At 50.1% G+C, this 16,685-nt stretch overlaps 2 protein-coding genes across 4 annotated transcripts in view; both read left to right on the top strand.

Moving 5' to 3' along the window:
* Window positions 1-16,685, top strand: part of CALD1 (caldesmon 1) — a 710,639-nt gene that overhangs the window by 372,864 nt on the left and 321,090 nt on the right. The window lies entirely within an intron of this gene.
* Window positions 13,568-16,685, top strand: part of LOC132576561 (solute carrier organic anion transporter family member 1A2-like) — an 83,818-nt gene continuing 80,700 nt past the window's right edge. Inside the window, exon 1 of one of the 2 annotated variants that reach the window (XM_060245817.1) lies at window positions 13,568-13,676. In XM_060245817.1, coding sequence (XP_060101800.1) covers window positions 13,641-13,676 — 36 coding nt within the window. In that variant the 5' untranslated portion in view covers window positions 13,568-13,640. Of the gene's footprint in view, window positions 13,677-13,993; window positions 14,049-16,685 lie in introns of those variants that run through there. The other variant, XM_060245818.1, reaches the window with a different exon arrangement.

A 16,685-nucleotide genomic window follows, 5' to 3' on the forward strand; every position in this document is an offset into this window, starting at 1 on the left:
TGCAGATTGAGCATCTGCTAGGGGAGGAACGGTGGCTCAGTGGTAGAGCATCTGCTTGGTAAGCAGAAGGTCCCAGGTTCAATCCCCAGCATCTCCAACTAAAAAGGGTCCAGGCAAATAGGCATGAAAAACCTCCGCTTGAGACCCTGGAGAGCCGCTGCCAGTCTGAGTAGACAATACTGACTTTGATGGACCGAGGGTCTGATTCAGTACAAGGCAGCTCATAGGTTCATATGAACCCATCTATGGCTGTTTTTAGATCCACAATCAGTTTTTCCCAGCGCTTTTAAAATGGTAGTGATGCTGAGGTGATTTCATGAGGTTTTCAAGGCAGGAGATAGTCTGAGGTGGTTTGCCATTGACACATCCCTGGTACTCCTTGGATGTCTCCCATCCAAATACTGACCAGACTGATCCTGCTTAGCTTCTAAGATCTGATGAGATCAGGCTAGCCTGAGAGGCTGATGAGATCAGGAAACCATATATTGGCTTGTGCTTGGAAAGGAAATGATGGGACTGGTCTTTGGAAGGTCTTCTTTTCTCTGGCTAATAACTGCAAATGGTATGCATGCGTTTCCACACACCATGTGGGCCCCAATCCAAACAGAACCTCATAAAGCTGCTATGCCCATCTAAAAAAAAAAATACTAGTAAGGTCTGATCACTGGTTGCCCAGCATCTGGTCTAGTGAAGCTCCATGAACAGCACAGTCTAATGTATTTCTCTTTTAAAATAGTGTATCAGAATAATGTTTTTCTGTATTTAGATCCAAGTGGGCAGCCGCGTTGGTCTGAAGTAGTTGAACAAAGCAGGAGTCAAGGTGCACCTTTAAGACCAACCAAGTTTTATTCAGAGTGCACAGGAAAGCTTGCATTCTGAATAAAACTTGGTTGGTCTTAAAGGTGCAACTTGACTCCTGTTTTTTTTTTTTTTTGTATTGATATACTCATATATGGGATATTGGCTGTTTATCTCATTACATATACTAATCCATCTTCCACTATATTTTAATGTATTCTTTTTTTTCTAATGGCAAACTAGAATGATGTTTATATGTTTTAATTAAATGTTTACATGTTTTAATTAAACCTCTTGAGAAACGAATGCCCTCATTTTAAACCAGAGCTAACCTTACAACAGACTTATTTATGGCACTTCACACCTAATGACATCAATCTGCTCTATATTACCCTTCACTGTTGTTTCAGCCCAGTTAACACTAACTAACAAACACAAACCCCAACTTGGGAATCTTTTAAGCTGCTAAAAAACATTTCCATGACTCTGCAAACCAACTCACTGCCCACTTTCTCTATATTTAGGACTGCTTGCCATTCCATACTATTGTCTGATGAAGTGTGCTTAGAGCACATGAAAGCTTACATTCTGAATAAAACTTCGTTGGTCTTAAATGTGCAACTTGATTCCTAGTTTGTTCTATTACTGGTCAGTAGATAGGCTTAAGATTTTTCGCTCTGAATTTCCTTGCTGAATTAGATCATGGACTCACCCACTCCTGCAGTTTCTTTCCAACACCGGCCAGATGCCTCTTGGAAAGGTCTGTAGTTCAGAAGTCTTTGCTCGGCCTGTGGAAGGTCTCATGTTCAATTCCTGGAATCTCCAGTTGAAAGTATCTGATAGAAGGTAATGGGGAAAACCTGTAAGCCAAAATGCCCTCAAAACGAGGTTGGAGAATTGACAGGTGGGCACCTGGCTTAATAGAGATCTTTTAATCTATGTATACAGGATAGACGTCCAGAAATTATTGCTTAAATTTACCAAGGACTCTAATTAAGTAAAACAATTAAAATTGATTCCAGAAAAATATAGAACTCACATACAAGGCAATGTGCTCATGAAACATACATACAGTCCTAAGAAAAATAGAGAGAGATATAGAGACAACACATGGATAGACTAGGGTGGCCAGACCGTCCCGGTCTCCCGGGACATTCCCAGATCTGGCCACCCAATCCCGGATCCCGGGCTGCCTATACCGGGACCATTAAAGGTCCCGGTTTAGGCAGCCCCGGAGCCGGTGGGCCGCGGGCGCGGGCGGGGAAGGCGGGGAGTGAGGGAGGGAGCGTCCCTGCGCCTGCGCAGGGCCCCTGCGCACGCGCAGGGACGCTCCCACCCTCACTCCCCGCCTTCCCCGCCCGCGCGCGGGGCCCGGCGGCAGTGGTGGAGGCCTCTCCGTGGCCTCCGCTGGTCGCTGGAAGCCCTCCAGAGACTCTGGAGGGCCTCCAGCGACCAGCGGAGGCCGCGGAGAGGCCGCGGGGCACCCGGCGCTGGTCCCGGAAGGCCTTCCAGAGCCTCTGGAAGGCCTTCCGGGACCAGCGCCGGCCAGCGAAGGCTTCCCCGCGGCCTCCGCTGGTCCCTGGAGGCCCTCCAGAGTCTCTGGAGGGCCTCCAGGGACCAGCGGAGGCCGCGGGGAAGCCGCGGGGCACCCGGCGCTGGCCCCGGAAGGCCTTCCAGAACCTCTGGAAGGCCTTCGGGGACCAGCGCCGGCCAGCGAAGGCTTCCCCGCGGCCTCCGCTGGTCCCTGGAGGCCCTCCAGAGTCTCTGGAGGGCCTCCAGGGACCAGCGGAGGCCGCGGGGAAGCCGCGGGGCACCTGGCGCTGGTCCCGGAAGGCCTTCCAGAGGCTCTGGAAGGCCTTCCGGGACCAGCGCCGGCCAGCGAAGGCTTCCCCGCGGCCTCCGCTGGTCCCTGGAGGCCCTCCAGAGTCTCTGGAGGGCCTCCAGGGACCAGCGGAGGCCGCGGGGAAGCCGCGGGGCACCCGGCGCTGGTCCCGGAAGGCCTTCCAGAGGCTCTGGAAGGCCTTCGGGGACCAGCGCCGGCCAGCGAAGGCTTCCCCGCGGCCTCCGCTGGTCCCTGGAGGCCCTCCAGAGTCTCTGGAGGGCCTCCAGGGACCAGCGGAGGCCGCGGGGAAGCCGCGGGGCACCCGGCGCTGGTCCCGGAAGGCCTTCCAGAGCCTCTGGAAGGCCTTCGGGGACCAGCGCCGGCCAGTGAAAGCTTCCCCGCGGCCTCCGCTGGTCCCTGGAGGCCCTCCAGAGTCTCTGGAGGGCCTCCAGGGACCAGCGGAGGCCGCGGGGAAGCCGCGGGGCACCCGGCGCTGGTCCCGGAAGGCCTTCCAGAGGCTCTGGAAGGCCTTCGGGGACCAGCGCCGGCCAGCGAAGGCTTCCCCGCGGCCTCCGCTGGTCCCTGGAGGCCCTCCAGAGACTGGAGGGCCTCCAGGGACCAGCGGAGGCCGCGGGGAAGCCGCGGGGCACCCGGCGCTGGTCCCGGAAGGCCTTCCAGAGGCTCTGGAAGGCCTTCCGGGACCAGCGCCGGCCAGCGAAGGCTTCCCCGCGGCCTCCGCTGGTCCCTGGAGGCCCTCCAGAGTCTCTGGAGGGCCTCCAGGGACCAGCGGAGGCCGCGGGGAAGCCGCGGGGCACCCGGCGCTGGTCCCGGAAGGCCTTCCAGAGCCTCTGGAAGGCCTTCGGGGACCAGCGCCGGTCAGCGAAGGCTTCCCCGCGGCCTCCGCTGGTCCCTGGAGGCCCTCCAGAGTCTCTGGAGGGCCTCCAGGGACCAGCGGAGGCCGCGGGGAAGCCGCGGAGCAGCCGGCGCTGGTCCCTAGAGGCCTCCAGAGGCCAGCGCCGGTAGCGGAGAGGCCCGGCGCTGGTCCCTGGAGGCCTCCAGAGGCCAGCCCCGGCAGCTCCCTCCCTCCCTCGCCGCGAGGCCGCCGCCCGAGGACTCCCCGCCGCCGCCGCCGCTGGATCCGCCGCCCTGGAATAAGGTAAGGGGGCCGAAAGCGGGGGGGGGGGCGGGGGGCGGCCTTCCTTTCTTCCCTCCCTCCTTCCCTTCCTTCCTTCCTTTCTTCCTTCCTTCCTTCCTTCCTTCCCTCACTCCCTTCCCTTCCTTCCCTCCCTCCCTCCTCCCTTTCTTCCTTTCTTCCTTCCTTCCCTCACTCCCTTCCCTTCCTTCCTTCCCTCCCTCCTCCCTCCCTTCCTTTCTTCCTTCCTTCCCTCCCTCCCTTGCCTTCCTTCCTTCCCTCCCTCCTCCCTTCCTTCCTTCCTTCCTTCCTTCCTTCCTTCCCTCCCTCCCCCCTTCCTTCCTTCCTTCCTTCCCTCCCTCCCTCCCCCTTCCTTCCTTCCCTCCCTCCCTCCCCCTTCCTTCCTTCCTTCCTTCCTTCCTTCCTTCCTTCCTTCCTTCCTTCCTTCCTTCCTTCCTTCCTTCCTTCCTTCCTCCCTTCCCTCCCTTCCCTCCCTTCCCTCCCTTCCTTCCTTCCTTCCCTCCCTCCCTTCTTCCTTTCTTCCCTTCTTCCCTTCCTCCCTTTCTCCCTTCCTTCCTTCCTTCCTTCCCTCCCTCCCTCCTTATGTTGTTATGTGATGCAGAGTGTTGGACTGGATGGGCCACTGGCCTGATCCAACAGGGCTTCTCTTATGTTCTTATGTGACGCAGAGTGTTGGACTGGATGGGCCACTGGCCTGATCCAACAGGGCTTCTCTTATGTTCTTATGTGATGCAGAGTGTTGGACTGGATGGGCCACTGGCCTGATCCAACAGGGCTTCTCTTATGTTCTTATGTGACGCAGAGTGTTGGACTGGATGGGCCACTGGCCTGATCCAACAGGGCTTCTCTTATGTTCTTATGTGACGCAGAGTGTTGGACTGGATGGGCCACTGGCCTGATCCAACAGGGCTTCTCTTATGTTCTTATGTGACGCAGAGTGTTGGACTGGATGGGCCACTGGCCTGATCCAACAGGGCTTCTCTTATGTTGTTATGTGATGCAGAGTGTTGGACTGGATGGGCCACTGGCCTGATCCAACAGGGCTTCTCTTATGTTGTTATGTGATGCAGAGTGTTGGACTGGATGGGCCACTGGCCTGATCCAACAGGGCTTCTCTTATGTTGTTATGTGATGCAGAGTGTTGGACTGGATGGGCCACTGGCCTGATCCAACAGGGCTTCTCTTATGTTATTATGTGACGCAGAGTGTTGGACTGGAGGGGCCACTGGCCTGATCCAACAGGGCTTCTCTTATGTGACAATACTGACTTTGGTGGACCCAAGCACTGATTCAGTGTAAGGGAGCTTTGTGTTTGTGTCTTCTAGTGCAATTTTGTTCTCAGATCCTGTATTTACTTCATCAGTATATGGGATAAGGCACTTTCTCAACTGTGCTGCATAATGCAGCCTATTTATTTTGTCCTGTTGGCTCTGTTGGCTCTATCTGCGCCACCTTCATCACTTTCGGGGTGTGGATCCCCCAGTGGAGTGGTCTCCCGACTCCCTCCGCCGGCTGTTTCTGATAGCCCTGCGCCCCCTCTTTCATTTGATATGTGTCCCGTGCGGGTGCCACCCTCCCGCCGGGAGATGCCGCAAAATGAGCCCCCTTGAGGCTTATGGCGGCAGGGCTCGGGGGAAGCGAGCTAGACTGCTGTTCTTTTGAGGGGTTATAGAGTGTTTCGAGCCCGTCCCTGTGGCATCGGTCCCATCATTGTGGGGCCCAGGGGGCCGGCGCAGCGGCACGCTGAAGCAGCCTGTCGGTCACTTCCAGGTTCCTGTCCTGCATCTTGACCGGTGTTATTAGTGACAGGCTGCTTCGGCGTGCCGCTGCGCCGGCCCCCTTGGTCCCACAACGATGGGACCAATGCCACAGGGACGGGCTCGAAACACTCTATAACCCCTCAAAAGAACAGCAGTCTAGCTCGCTTCCCCCGAGCCCTGCCGCCATAAGCCTCAAGGGGGCTCATTTTGCGGCATCTCCCGGCGGGAGGGTGGCACCCACACGGGACACATATCAAATGAAAGAGGGGGCGCAGGGCTATCAGAAACAGTCAGCGGAGGGAGTCGGGAGACCACCCCACTGGGGGATCCACACCCCGAAAGTGATGAAGGTGGCGCAGATAGAGCCAACAGAGCCAACAGGACAAAATAAATAGGCTGCATTATGCAGCACAGTTGAGAAAGTGCCTTATCCCATATACTGATGAAGTATATACAGGATTTGAGAACAAAATTGTTTCCGGCGGTGATATTTGGGGGATTTTTGGGGACGTCACAGGAAGTGCTGTGAAGTCACTTCCTGTTTCCGGCAGGTGACGCGGGGGAAATGATGTCACAGGAAGTGATGCCACTTCCTGTTTCCGGTGGTGGCATGACATCACCGGAAGTGACGTCACCGGAAGTGACGTCACTTCCTGTTTCCGGCGGCGCACGCGCTTCGCGCGCGCACAACCCCCCCCCCCCAGTGTCCCTGGCTGGCCTTCAGACATTATGGTCACCCTAGGATAGACAAACAGGGTGATAATTACCGATTGTAGTCTTCAAGGAAGGCTCCAATGGCAACAAGCAAGGACTGGGGGAAGGGGACCTTCATCTGATCAGGAATCGGGGATGTATCTAGACAGCGGAACTGGGGTACTGCTAGATGCACACGTGTGGGGAGTTGGGTCAGAGGTTATAAGGACTACCTTGAACCCTCAGGGAATGGGAGGTACGGGGGCGGATGACAGGTGGTCAGCTGGTACATGACCTCAGGAAAAGGGAGGCTCTGCAGTGATCATAAGGGCTGGACTTGTGCAGTAGCCAATAGCCAGCTAATTGGCGACCCCTGATTGGATGCTCATAGCTAGCCAGTGAGCAGGCTTGGCCTTAGTTACCTGATTGGATGTCCAGGTAACAGTGGACCAAAGGGGAGGCTCCAGGATGACTGTTGGGGGGAAAGAATGGGGGAAATTATTGGGTGGAGGTGGTGATTAAGACTATCAAACTTATCTAAAAAGGTGACAATAGATGGCCAAATTGCTACCTAAGGTAACATCCGGTTTACACAAAGGAACTTGGCTCGCTGAAGATGGTCTTCCTCTTCTTCGGTCTTCTCTTGGCACCAGTCTTTGTCTTGAGTTCCGCTAGACAAAGGCTTAGGCGGTCCGGCAGGATCCACGCCTAGATAAGCTTGATGGCCTCATGGATGGGTGACATCTGTTGAGTATGTGAGCCTCTCACTTCGCTGAAATGGAGTCTGGCACTGCAGGAAGATAGCTGGTGTTAGCCTCCCAAGGTGGATTCTATGGTCAAGGCTGGAAACCGCATGGCCTGGATAGCTCCTAGCGGCCCAACTTCTTCCGCTCCAACAATAGAGATGGTGTTCGCATGACGTGACTGGAAACCATCTGTTCTTTTAGCTAGCACTCCTCCAGAAACACGGAGTGCTGCTGTAGCATTGTGGCTGGTAGTACTTCTGAGTCCTTTCCAGTCTGGTAGACAAACCCACGTTCTCCTAGCAGATGTTTGTGAGTTCAGTCTCCAGGCACCCTGACAACCAGGCGGGTGACTACGATGTTCTGAATATTAGGGGTATTTTCTTACAGACCTCTGGCTGAGAAACTGAGTAGACAATACTGCTTTTCATGAACCAATAGGCTGATTCAGTATAAAGTAGCTTCATGTATTCATAGGAAGACAATGATCTTCTCCAGTTGTGCTGTTGGTATGATGGACACTTTTTGAGTTATGGTTGTCAGAGTGCTCCCAGAACCATGTGTGTGCAGGAACTCATTTGCATATTAAGCAACACACCCCTGATGTAGCCAGTCCTCCTGGAGCTTACAGTAGGCCCTGGACTAAGAGCCCTGTAAGTTCCTGGAGGATTGGCTACATCGGGGTGTGTGTGGTCTAATATGCAAAGGAGTTCTTGCTACAAAAAAAGCCCTGCGCACAACAATGTGAGGCACCATGAGAATGAACTGCTTCAGTGTTTACAACCCTTTCCTCCTCCAGTACTTTTACCATTCCATTCTGGGAGGAGCATATGAAGTTGACCTATACCAAGAAGGGTTGCCAAATCATGTGTGAAGCAATGGTGTCACCCAGAAGTGACATCATTGCACTGGTGACTCCGCGTGCCGGCCACTCTAGGCATTTCTGGGAAAACTCTATGGTTTTCCTGCACACTCTAGCAATTTGGGAGGGGAAACTCTACGGTACCTATTGTACCATAGAGTTTTTCCTCCCAAATTGCTAGAGCGTCTGGGGAAACAATAGAGTTTTCCCAGCAATACCTAGAGTCTCTGGCGCGTGGAGTCAACGGCACGATGACATCACTTCCGGGTGACATCATTGCAGTGGCGACCTCATGGGAGGTTCCCCCCGCCGGCCCAAGGCAGGTCAGTGGGTTGGGAACCTCCAGTGCGGGAGAACCCCCACCTGGCCCGGGGGCTTGGCAGCCCTAATACCAAACCAGATTATTGCTCTGTCAGGCCCTGTACTAACTAATAACTCTGACTAGGGTTGCCAAGTCCAATTCAAGAAATATCTGGGGACTTTGGGGGTGGAGCCAGGAGACTTTGGGGGTGGACCAGGAGACATTGGGGCGGAGCCAGGAACAAGAGTGTGACAAGCATAACTGAACTCCAAGAGAGTTCTGGCCATCACATTTAAAGGGACAGCACACCTTTTTAAATGTCTTCCTTCCATAGGAAATAATGAAGGATAAGGGCACCTTCTTTTGGGGCTCATAGAATTGGACCCCCTGGTCCAATCGTTTTGAAATTTGGGGGATACTTTGGGGAGAGGCACTAGATACTATATTGAAAATTTGGTGCCTCTACCTCAAAAAACAGCTCCCCCAGAGCCCCCGAAACCTCCAGATCAATTCCCCATTATACCCTGTGAGAAGACGTTTCCCTCTCCACCCCCTCCCCACCCCCCGTTTCTGGGAAATCTGATGCAGGGGACAGAACTCACTCACCTCCGGAGGTGCAAAGGCACATGGTCCTTTGGGGGCGTGGCTGGGCTCCCCTCCCTTCACCGGCCAGCTGACTGGGGGCGGGAAGCAGCCTGAGAAAACGGAAGAGCTCTGGCTGCCGTTCTCCTCCCTCCCCCCCCCCCGCTTTCCCTTTTATGGCCAGCGGGGGGAGGAGGCTCCAAATCTGGAGTCTCCAGGTCTAGCGGGGGATTTGGGAACCCTAACTCTGACAGGCAGCAGCTCTCCAAGGGGAGAGGACTTCACTGCCTGATATTTTTTAACTGGCAATGCCAAAGACTGAACATCAGACCTCCTATGGGCAAACATGTGCTGTACCAAAGAGCACAAGTAAGGGGGTGAAGGAAGAATTGAGCAGGAACGAGGGAAAGGGTCATGGCTCAATGAGAGTGCTTTGTTTTGCAGAGAGAAGGTCCCAAGTTCATTCACTGGCATCTGCAGTTAGCAATATCAGGTAGCAGGTGATGTGAAAGACCTCTAACTGAGCCCTGGAGAACCAGCTGGAATAGAAAATAGTGGCCTTGATATGGTCTGGTTCAGTAGCAGGCACTTCCTTTTTCAAAGGGCCATGGATCAGTGGTAGAGCTTCTGCTTGTCACACAGAAGTTCCAGGTTCAATCCTAAACTCTAAGTTTTAAGAGGCCCTGAAGAAGAATATATTTTTGTATTCTGCCTTCCTCTACCTTAAGGAGTTTTGGAGTGACTTACAATTAGGGTTTCCAGGTCCCTCCAGGCCACTGGGAGAGGATGGGGACCACTCCAGGCCACTGGCAGAGCTAGTTTGGTGTAGTGGTTAACTGTGCAGACTCCTATCTGGGAGAACCGGGTTTGATTCCCCACTCCTCCACTTGCAGCTGCTGGAATGGCCTTGGGTCAGCCATAGCTCTCACAGGCGTTGTCCTTGGAATGGTAGCTGCTGTGGGAGCTCTCTCAGCCCCACCCACTTCACAGGGTGTCTCTTGTGGAGGAAGAAGATAAAGGAGATTGTAAGCTGCTGAGACTTTGATTCAGAGAGAAGAGTGGGGTATAATCTGTGGCTTTCTTCTTCAGCTGCTCAAGTCCTTTCCCAAGCCCCACCTTCCCCAAGCTCCAGTCCCCAACATCTCCGGGTATTTCCCATCCCAATCTGGCAACCCTGTCTCTCCTGTTTCTTTTGACTATTGGATCTCCAGATTGCCACCTAAGAGGCCAGTAGGGCATCTTCTTGTGCACACAAAAAAGGTCCTAATAAGTCATCCATTACATTGGATTTGTTCTCCTTGCAAAAGAAAACCAGAGAAGGACAACTTTCAGGGCAAGTTTTAAAAACAAGACTTTAAAATATTTGAGCATGTTGAGGCTGGTGCAGATCCTGGTTAATTTTCAACTGATCAGGAGTGAAAAATCAAAGTCACATTAAAGAGACATCATTTGAGGACCTCTGAAACACACACGACAATCTCAGTAAGTAAATGATCAAGTTTGTTTCTTGAACGCTTTTCCAGGTTGGATGTTTGTTTTCACATTTAAAGAGGGTTGACAGCTGGGACGGAAAACAAAAGCTGCCCAGCAATTGGATGCAAAGTGACCATCATGTGAGGCACATAGAGAAACACCACTGGTTAAAATGTGCTCACTGAGCAGCAGGTAGTGGCACAGCTACCTGGGGCCACTGTATAGTTGCCAGCCCCTGTAACCCACATTGCCATGCAAAACTGCAACCTCTTGAGTCTTTGACAACACTTAAACTGTCTGTTCTAGAAGAAGTAGTTTTGAAAGGGGGAATGTTGTTTTACTGCATTATCCTAAACAGAATCTTACCCTTCTACATCAACTGAAGTCAACAGGCTGAGAAGGATGTAAAAAGGTAAAGGTAGTGCCCTGTGCAAGCACCAGTCATTTCCGACTCTGAGGTGACATTGTATCACGACGTTTTTATGGCAGACTTTTTATGGGGTGATTTTGCCATTGCCTTCCCCAGTCATCGACCAATTTTGCACTAGACCTTTAATCCTGGTTTAGCCCCCTACACTAAAATCATAGGATCATAGAGTCATAGAGTTACTTTTTCTGATTCTAATGTAGAATGTCAATTTGGGGAAAGGGCTAAACCAGGATTAAAGGTTTAGTGCGAAATTGGTAAAATGCACTTTCCCCCCAGCAAGCTGGGTACTCATTTTACTGACCTCAGAAGGATGGAAGACTGAGTCAATCTGGAGCCAGCTACCTGAACCCAGCTTCTACTGGGATCGAACTCAGGTCAAGAGCAGAGAGTTTGGACTGCAGTACTGCAGCTTTACCACTCTGCGCCACGGGGCTGCTGTTGAGAAGGATGTAACCAAGACTTTTTTTGAGCAGGAAAGCACAGGAACGCAGTTCTGGCTGGCTTGGCACCAGGGGGTGTGGCCTAATATGCAAACAAGTCCAGCTGGGCTTTTTCTGCAACAAAGTCCTATGTGAAACAATGGTGACATCAGGGGGTATGGCCTAACATGCAAATGAGTTCCTGCTGGGCTTTTTCTAGCAAAAAGCCATTATTATTATTATTATCACCATCATCATCATCATCATCATCATCATTTTTATTAATGTAAAAAAAAACAGAAAAAGGACAAAGGAAAGAAACTTTGAACCCAGCAATTAAATAAGATTTTTTTAAAAAGAAAAATAAACTGGAGGGGAAATATATATACATATATACCTGAAGACAAAAATGGCCTGACCAGGATAGCCCAGGCTAGACCTGATCTCATGGGATCTTAGAAGCTAAGCAAGGTCAGCCCTGGTTAGTACTTGGATGGGAGACCACCAAGGAAGTCCAGGGTCATGACACAGGGCCAAGCAATGGCAAACCGCCTCTGAAAATCTCGTGCCTTGAAAACCCCATAGGATTGCTGTAAAGTCAGCTGTGACTTGACAACACTTTCCATAACCAAAGGCAAAAATATAACTATAGAGGTGGCAAATGAACACACAAATTTCTATAAATGGTTTCCAAATATCTAAAAACAAGGCCATACACAATTTCTGCATATATGCTATGCATTCAAATACTGATATTCTATCATTGTTGTTTGTTATTAGCAACTTAGAACAGGGGTGTCAAACATGTGACCCAGGGTGGGCGGATCGGGCCCCTGGGGGGCTCCTATCAGGTCCGTGAGCCACTCACTGTTGCCTGCTTTCTTCTCCCTCTCTTGCTTCTTTCTCCATCATAGCTTCCTTTGCTAGGTTGGTTCAATCAAGCAAAACCTGTTTTCTCCATTGGATGACCAGCACATGAAGCAACATGTACAAAAACTTGCAATGTGCAGCCATTTCATGTTTTCCTCTGCGTCTTAGGCTCAAATAATTGACCTTGAGATTTCTGTAATGAATATCAGTCAATCAAAAGTAGGTTTGCAACTTACAGATACGCACCTGAACAACACTTGAACAGCATCCTCATGATTGCTACAGCACAGACATTGTCTCCAGATTCTGATATAGTAATTCAGAGCAAGAGGGATCAGTTATCAGAGACTGTTAAATAAACAAGATATTGCAAAAGTGCTAATATTTTAAGCATGTTTTATTTGAAGGTTTTGTTTTTTTTAAAAAAAATCTTTAAGAACATAAGAGAAGCCATGTTGGATCAGACCAATGGCCCATCCAATCTAACACTTTGTGTCACACAGTGGCCAATTTTTTTTATACACACACACACACACACACTGTGGCTAATAGCCACTGATGGACCTCTGCTCCATATTTTTATCTAAACCCCTCTTGAAGGTGGCTATGCTTGTGGCCGCCACCACTTCCTGTGGCAGTGAATTCTACATGTTAATCACCCTTTGGGTGAAGAAGTACTTCCTTTTATCCATTTTAGCTCAGCAATTTCATCGAATGCCCACAAGTTCTGAAAAGTACTTCTTTCTCTACTTTCTCCATCCCATGCATTATCTTGTAAACCTCTATCATGTCACCCCGCAGTCGACGTTTCTCCAAGCTAAAGAGTCCCAAGTGTTTCAACCTTTCTTCATAGGGGAAGTGTTCCAGCCCTTTAATCATTCTAGTTGCCCTTTTCTGGACTTTCTCCAATGCTATAATATCGTTTTTGAGGTGTGGCGACCAGAACTGCACACAATACTCCAAATGAGACCGCACCATCGATTTATACAGGGGCATTATGATACTGGCTGTATTTATATTTGTCTGTATTTGTATTTGTCTGTGTCCTTCATGAAGTTTACATCACTGCTACCTGGCCCGACACACATGGCCTGGCCCCGAGAAGGTCTCATTCATGTGAGATCTGGCACTCATAACAAATGTATCCGACACCCTATCTCTAGGGCTTTGTTAAACAATGTACTGGGTTCTGAAGAAAAAGACTGCAGATGTATACCCCGCCCTTCTCTCTGAATCAGACTCAGAGTGGCTTACAATCTCCTATATCTTCTCCCCCCCACAACAGACACCCTATGAGATGGGTGGAGCTGAGAGGGCTCTCACAGCAGCTGCCCTTTGAAAGACAACTTCTGTGATAGCTATGGCTGACCCAAGGCAGCTGTAAGTGGAGGAGTGGGAAATCAAACCCTGTTTTCCCAGATAAGTGTCCGCACACTTAACCACTACACCAAACTGGCTCTTAACCACTTCACCAAACTGAAGGTTCCCTTAGCAGCTGTTAAACATCGTGTTCACTGCTGTTCCCTTCTGTTGCTCTTAATGGCCAAGAGGCTGGTGATGCTTGGGTCCTATTAGGAGTTAATTGCTTATGGACTGGCCCAAGATCAAGGTAATCAAAGACCTGCAAGGATTAACATTGTTTAGGGAATTAGGTACCTGGTCTTACAAAGGCTCAGCCAGAGAAGATCAGACAGCAGGGAACTCAGTTAGCGTAAGGTCTGATCTGGGTCCGAGATGGAGTTCGAAGCCCCCGTGAACGATGGCATCAAGGTGGGTGATCCATCCACATAGCATTGTGCTCAGGCAATTGTTTGGATGATCCTAAAGGAGAGCTAGAAATGCATCCCCTGCGGGAACTGAGCAGTTTGCTGGCTTCGGCTTTGTTTGGCTCCGTTTCTCTCCTTTTCTCTTGCTCAGCAAGTTTCTGATGAATAAAACAAAAGGTTTCATAGACTTCTTACAAAATAGTACATTCAAGGCCGTTACTTTCCCTCCCTGCTCCTGCTTTGCCCTGATTTTGCCTCTGCTGAAAGATCTTCCAGCACTCGAGTGGAGATTGCTGTTTTTATCCTAAAGAAAACTCCAGGATGTGTTAGACTTGAGGAAAAGGCCAATTCGTGTCCCTTTAACGGGATCACAAAGGTATGGCTAGAAAGGTGGGGGGGCTGTGGGGAGATTAGAGCAAAGAGGATAGAAATCCAAAGTTGTCCTATTGTAGAAGGGAAGAGAAAATCCGTCTTGCAAAGAATGTCAAATGTTTCAAAAGGGTATGCAGAACTGCTCCAGCTTCACATTCGTCTTGTTGCCCCAAGAACTAGAAACTTTAAAAAAGTAACTCGTGAATGATTCAGATTTCTGGACCAACCAGCTTCAGTGGCTACCTGAGACTGCAAGGTTGCATGTTATTTGATGTGGAGCTTGGAATGTGGTTTTTGAAAGTTGAATCAGATGATCAAATGATGAAATGGCAGCAAAGTACAAGGATTACAAATGTGGCTTTGTTTATCAGATTGCCCTGTGGGAAAAGGCAAAATTGCATAAGCGTTACTTAAGGGGGGGGGGGACCTGATGCTGTTTATACAGAGTTGGCTGGGACAGAATTCTCAGGATGTGTGTGAAATATATTTTACCAAGCAGGGAACCTGCAAGATATATCTCCCTGTATCCCCCTCACCACCTGATTTCCTTTTTCCTCTCCTCCTGGCAGCTCCCATGTCGTCTCCCCTTTCCCTGCTTCCTTCTGTTCTTTCTGCTCACCAACCAGCCTTTCTTTTATTTGGCACTCCCAAGTCTTCATCTTTTCTACTAATTTATTTTCTTCATTTATACCCCACCTTACTAGATGATGCAAAGCAGTTTACATCATTGCCTTCTCATAGAATCATAGTGTTGGAAGGGACCTCAAGGTCATCTAGTCCAACTCTCCTCCATTGTATCTTCACAACAACTCTGTGAAGTAGATAAGGCCAAGAGAAAGTGACTGGTCCAAGGGTACATAGCAGTGTCCATGACAGAGTGTGGATTTGAACCTGAAGTGACATTCTAGCCAGTCTGTCACACAGACTCTCAACTTTCTTTCCATTCCTCCCCTGGCAGCCTCTTCCTGGAACAAGCTTGGCAAGTTGCTAATATTGTGTGGTAGCAATTCACTCTGATGAGCAGGGGTAACTAAAACTTCCTTCCTTCCTTCCTTCCTTCCTTCCTTCCTTCCTTCCTTCCTTCCTTCCTTCCTTCCTTCCTTCCTTCCTTCCCTCCCTCCCTTCGTTCTGTTGTGGCCATTGCAATCTCAGGAACAGCATTTTGGGGGACATTTACGGTTGCAGCAAGAATGGGGAGTCATATTTCTGTTTGCAAAAGCTTTCCCACATGGGTATTTTAGGTGGAATCAAATCTGGAATTTGAGGATGCTTCCACTCACTAGCAAAATGTCTAACATTGGACAATGGTGTATGGACATATGAGGAAATGGGGCTTGTAAAATACAAGGATTCTTTGGGAGTGCATTCAGCTGGATTGTACATCACTATACCGCCATGAAGACAAGACCATTCAATGTCCGCGATGACAACCGGTGGAAGACCAGTGGATCAGTCTTCAGTATGTCTTTTTTTTTCTTGCTAAATAGCCACTCCAATTGGCCCTGATTCCCTACAGAAGTTTAACTGTTACCTTTGTAACAGAAGTTTAACTGTTGCAGCTTGCATGATTTTTCCAGGTCTCAGGGAGTCTCCTGGAGTTTTTTTGCCCAACTGCGAAAACCGGCAACACAAGATATATGTATATTTTCTTCAGTGAGGGTAATAGCAGCAGTCAGAGTAAGGTTGCCAGGTGACAAGAAGGGCTTTTTTTGAGCAGGAACACACAGGAATTCAGTTACAGCTGGCTTAGCATCAGGGTGGGTGTCCTAATATGGAAATAAGTTCCTGCTGGGCTTTTTCTACAGAAAAGCCCTGTGTGAAACAACGGTGATGTCAAGGGGTGTGGCCTAATATGCAAATGAATTCCTGCTGGGCTTTTCCTAAAAAAAAAAAGCCCTAGTGACAAGCATGATTGAACTCTGAAGAGAGTTCTGGTCATCACATTTAAAGAAACCATGCTCCTTTTAAATTCCAGCTCATCTCCAGACTACAGAGATCAGTTCCTCTAGAAGGAATGGATGCTTTGGAGGGCGCACTCTATGGCATTGTACCCCACTAAGGTTCCTGTCCTCCCCAGGCTCTATTTCCAGATTTCCAGGAGTTTCCCAAACTGAATTTGGCAACCCTACCCCACCACCACCAGTGTTCAGGAGGCAACCCTGGGCTGCACACACGTGATAAGCAGGGCCAGCCCTGCCACTGGGCAAACTAGGCAATTGCCTTCTGGGGGTGCCAACTTGGGTCCCGGCCTTCTGGGGACACCAAATTGGGTGTCCTCCATGTGACTCAGGGAAATTATCAGTGCAGGGGGTGGGTGCCAGAAATTAGCCTTGCCTAGGGTGCCAGACAGGGTGCCAGAAATATGATAGAAGTTTACAAGATTATGCATGGGATGGAGAAAGTAGAGAAAGAAGTACTTTTCTCCCTTTCTCACAATACAAGAACTCGTGGGCATTCAATGAAATTGTTGAGCAGTCAGGTTAAATGGATAGAAGGAAGTACTTCTTCACCCAAAGGGTGATTAACGTGTGGAATTCACTGCCACAGGATGGGCCATTGGCCTGATCCAACACGGCTTCTCTTATGTTATGCTCTTACAGTCTAGGACTAACCCTGAGAATGAGCCATAGTTTGGGGTTAA

Source organism: Heteronotia binoei, chromosome 8 (assembly GCF_032191835.1).
Source record: "Heteronotia binoei isolate CCM8104 ecotype False Entrance Well chromosome 8, APGP_CSIRO_Hbin_v1, whole genome shotgun sequence".
In the NCBI taxonomy this organism is placed as follows: Eukaryota; Metazoa; Chordata; class Lepidosauria; order Squamata; family Gekkonidae; genus Heteronotia; species Heteronotia binoei.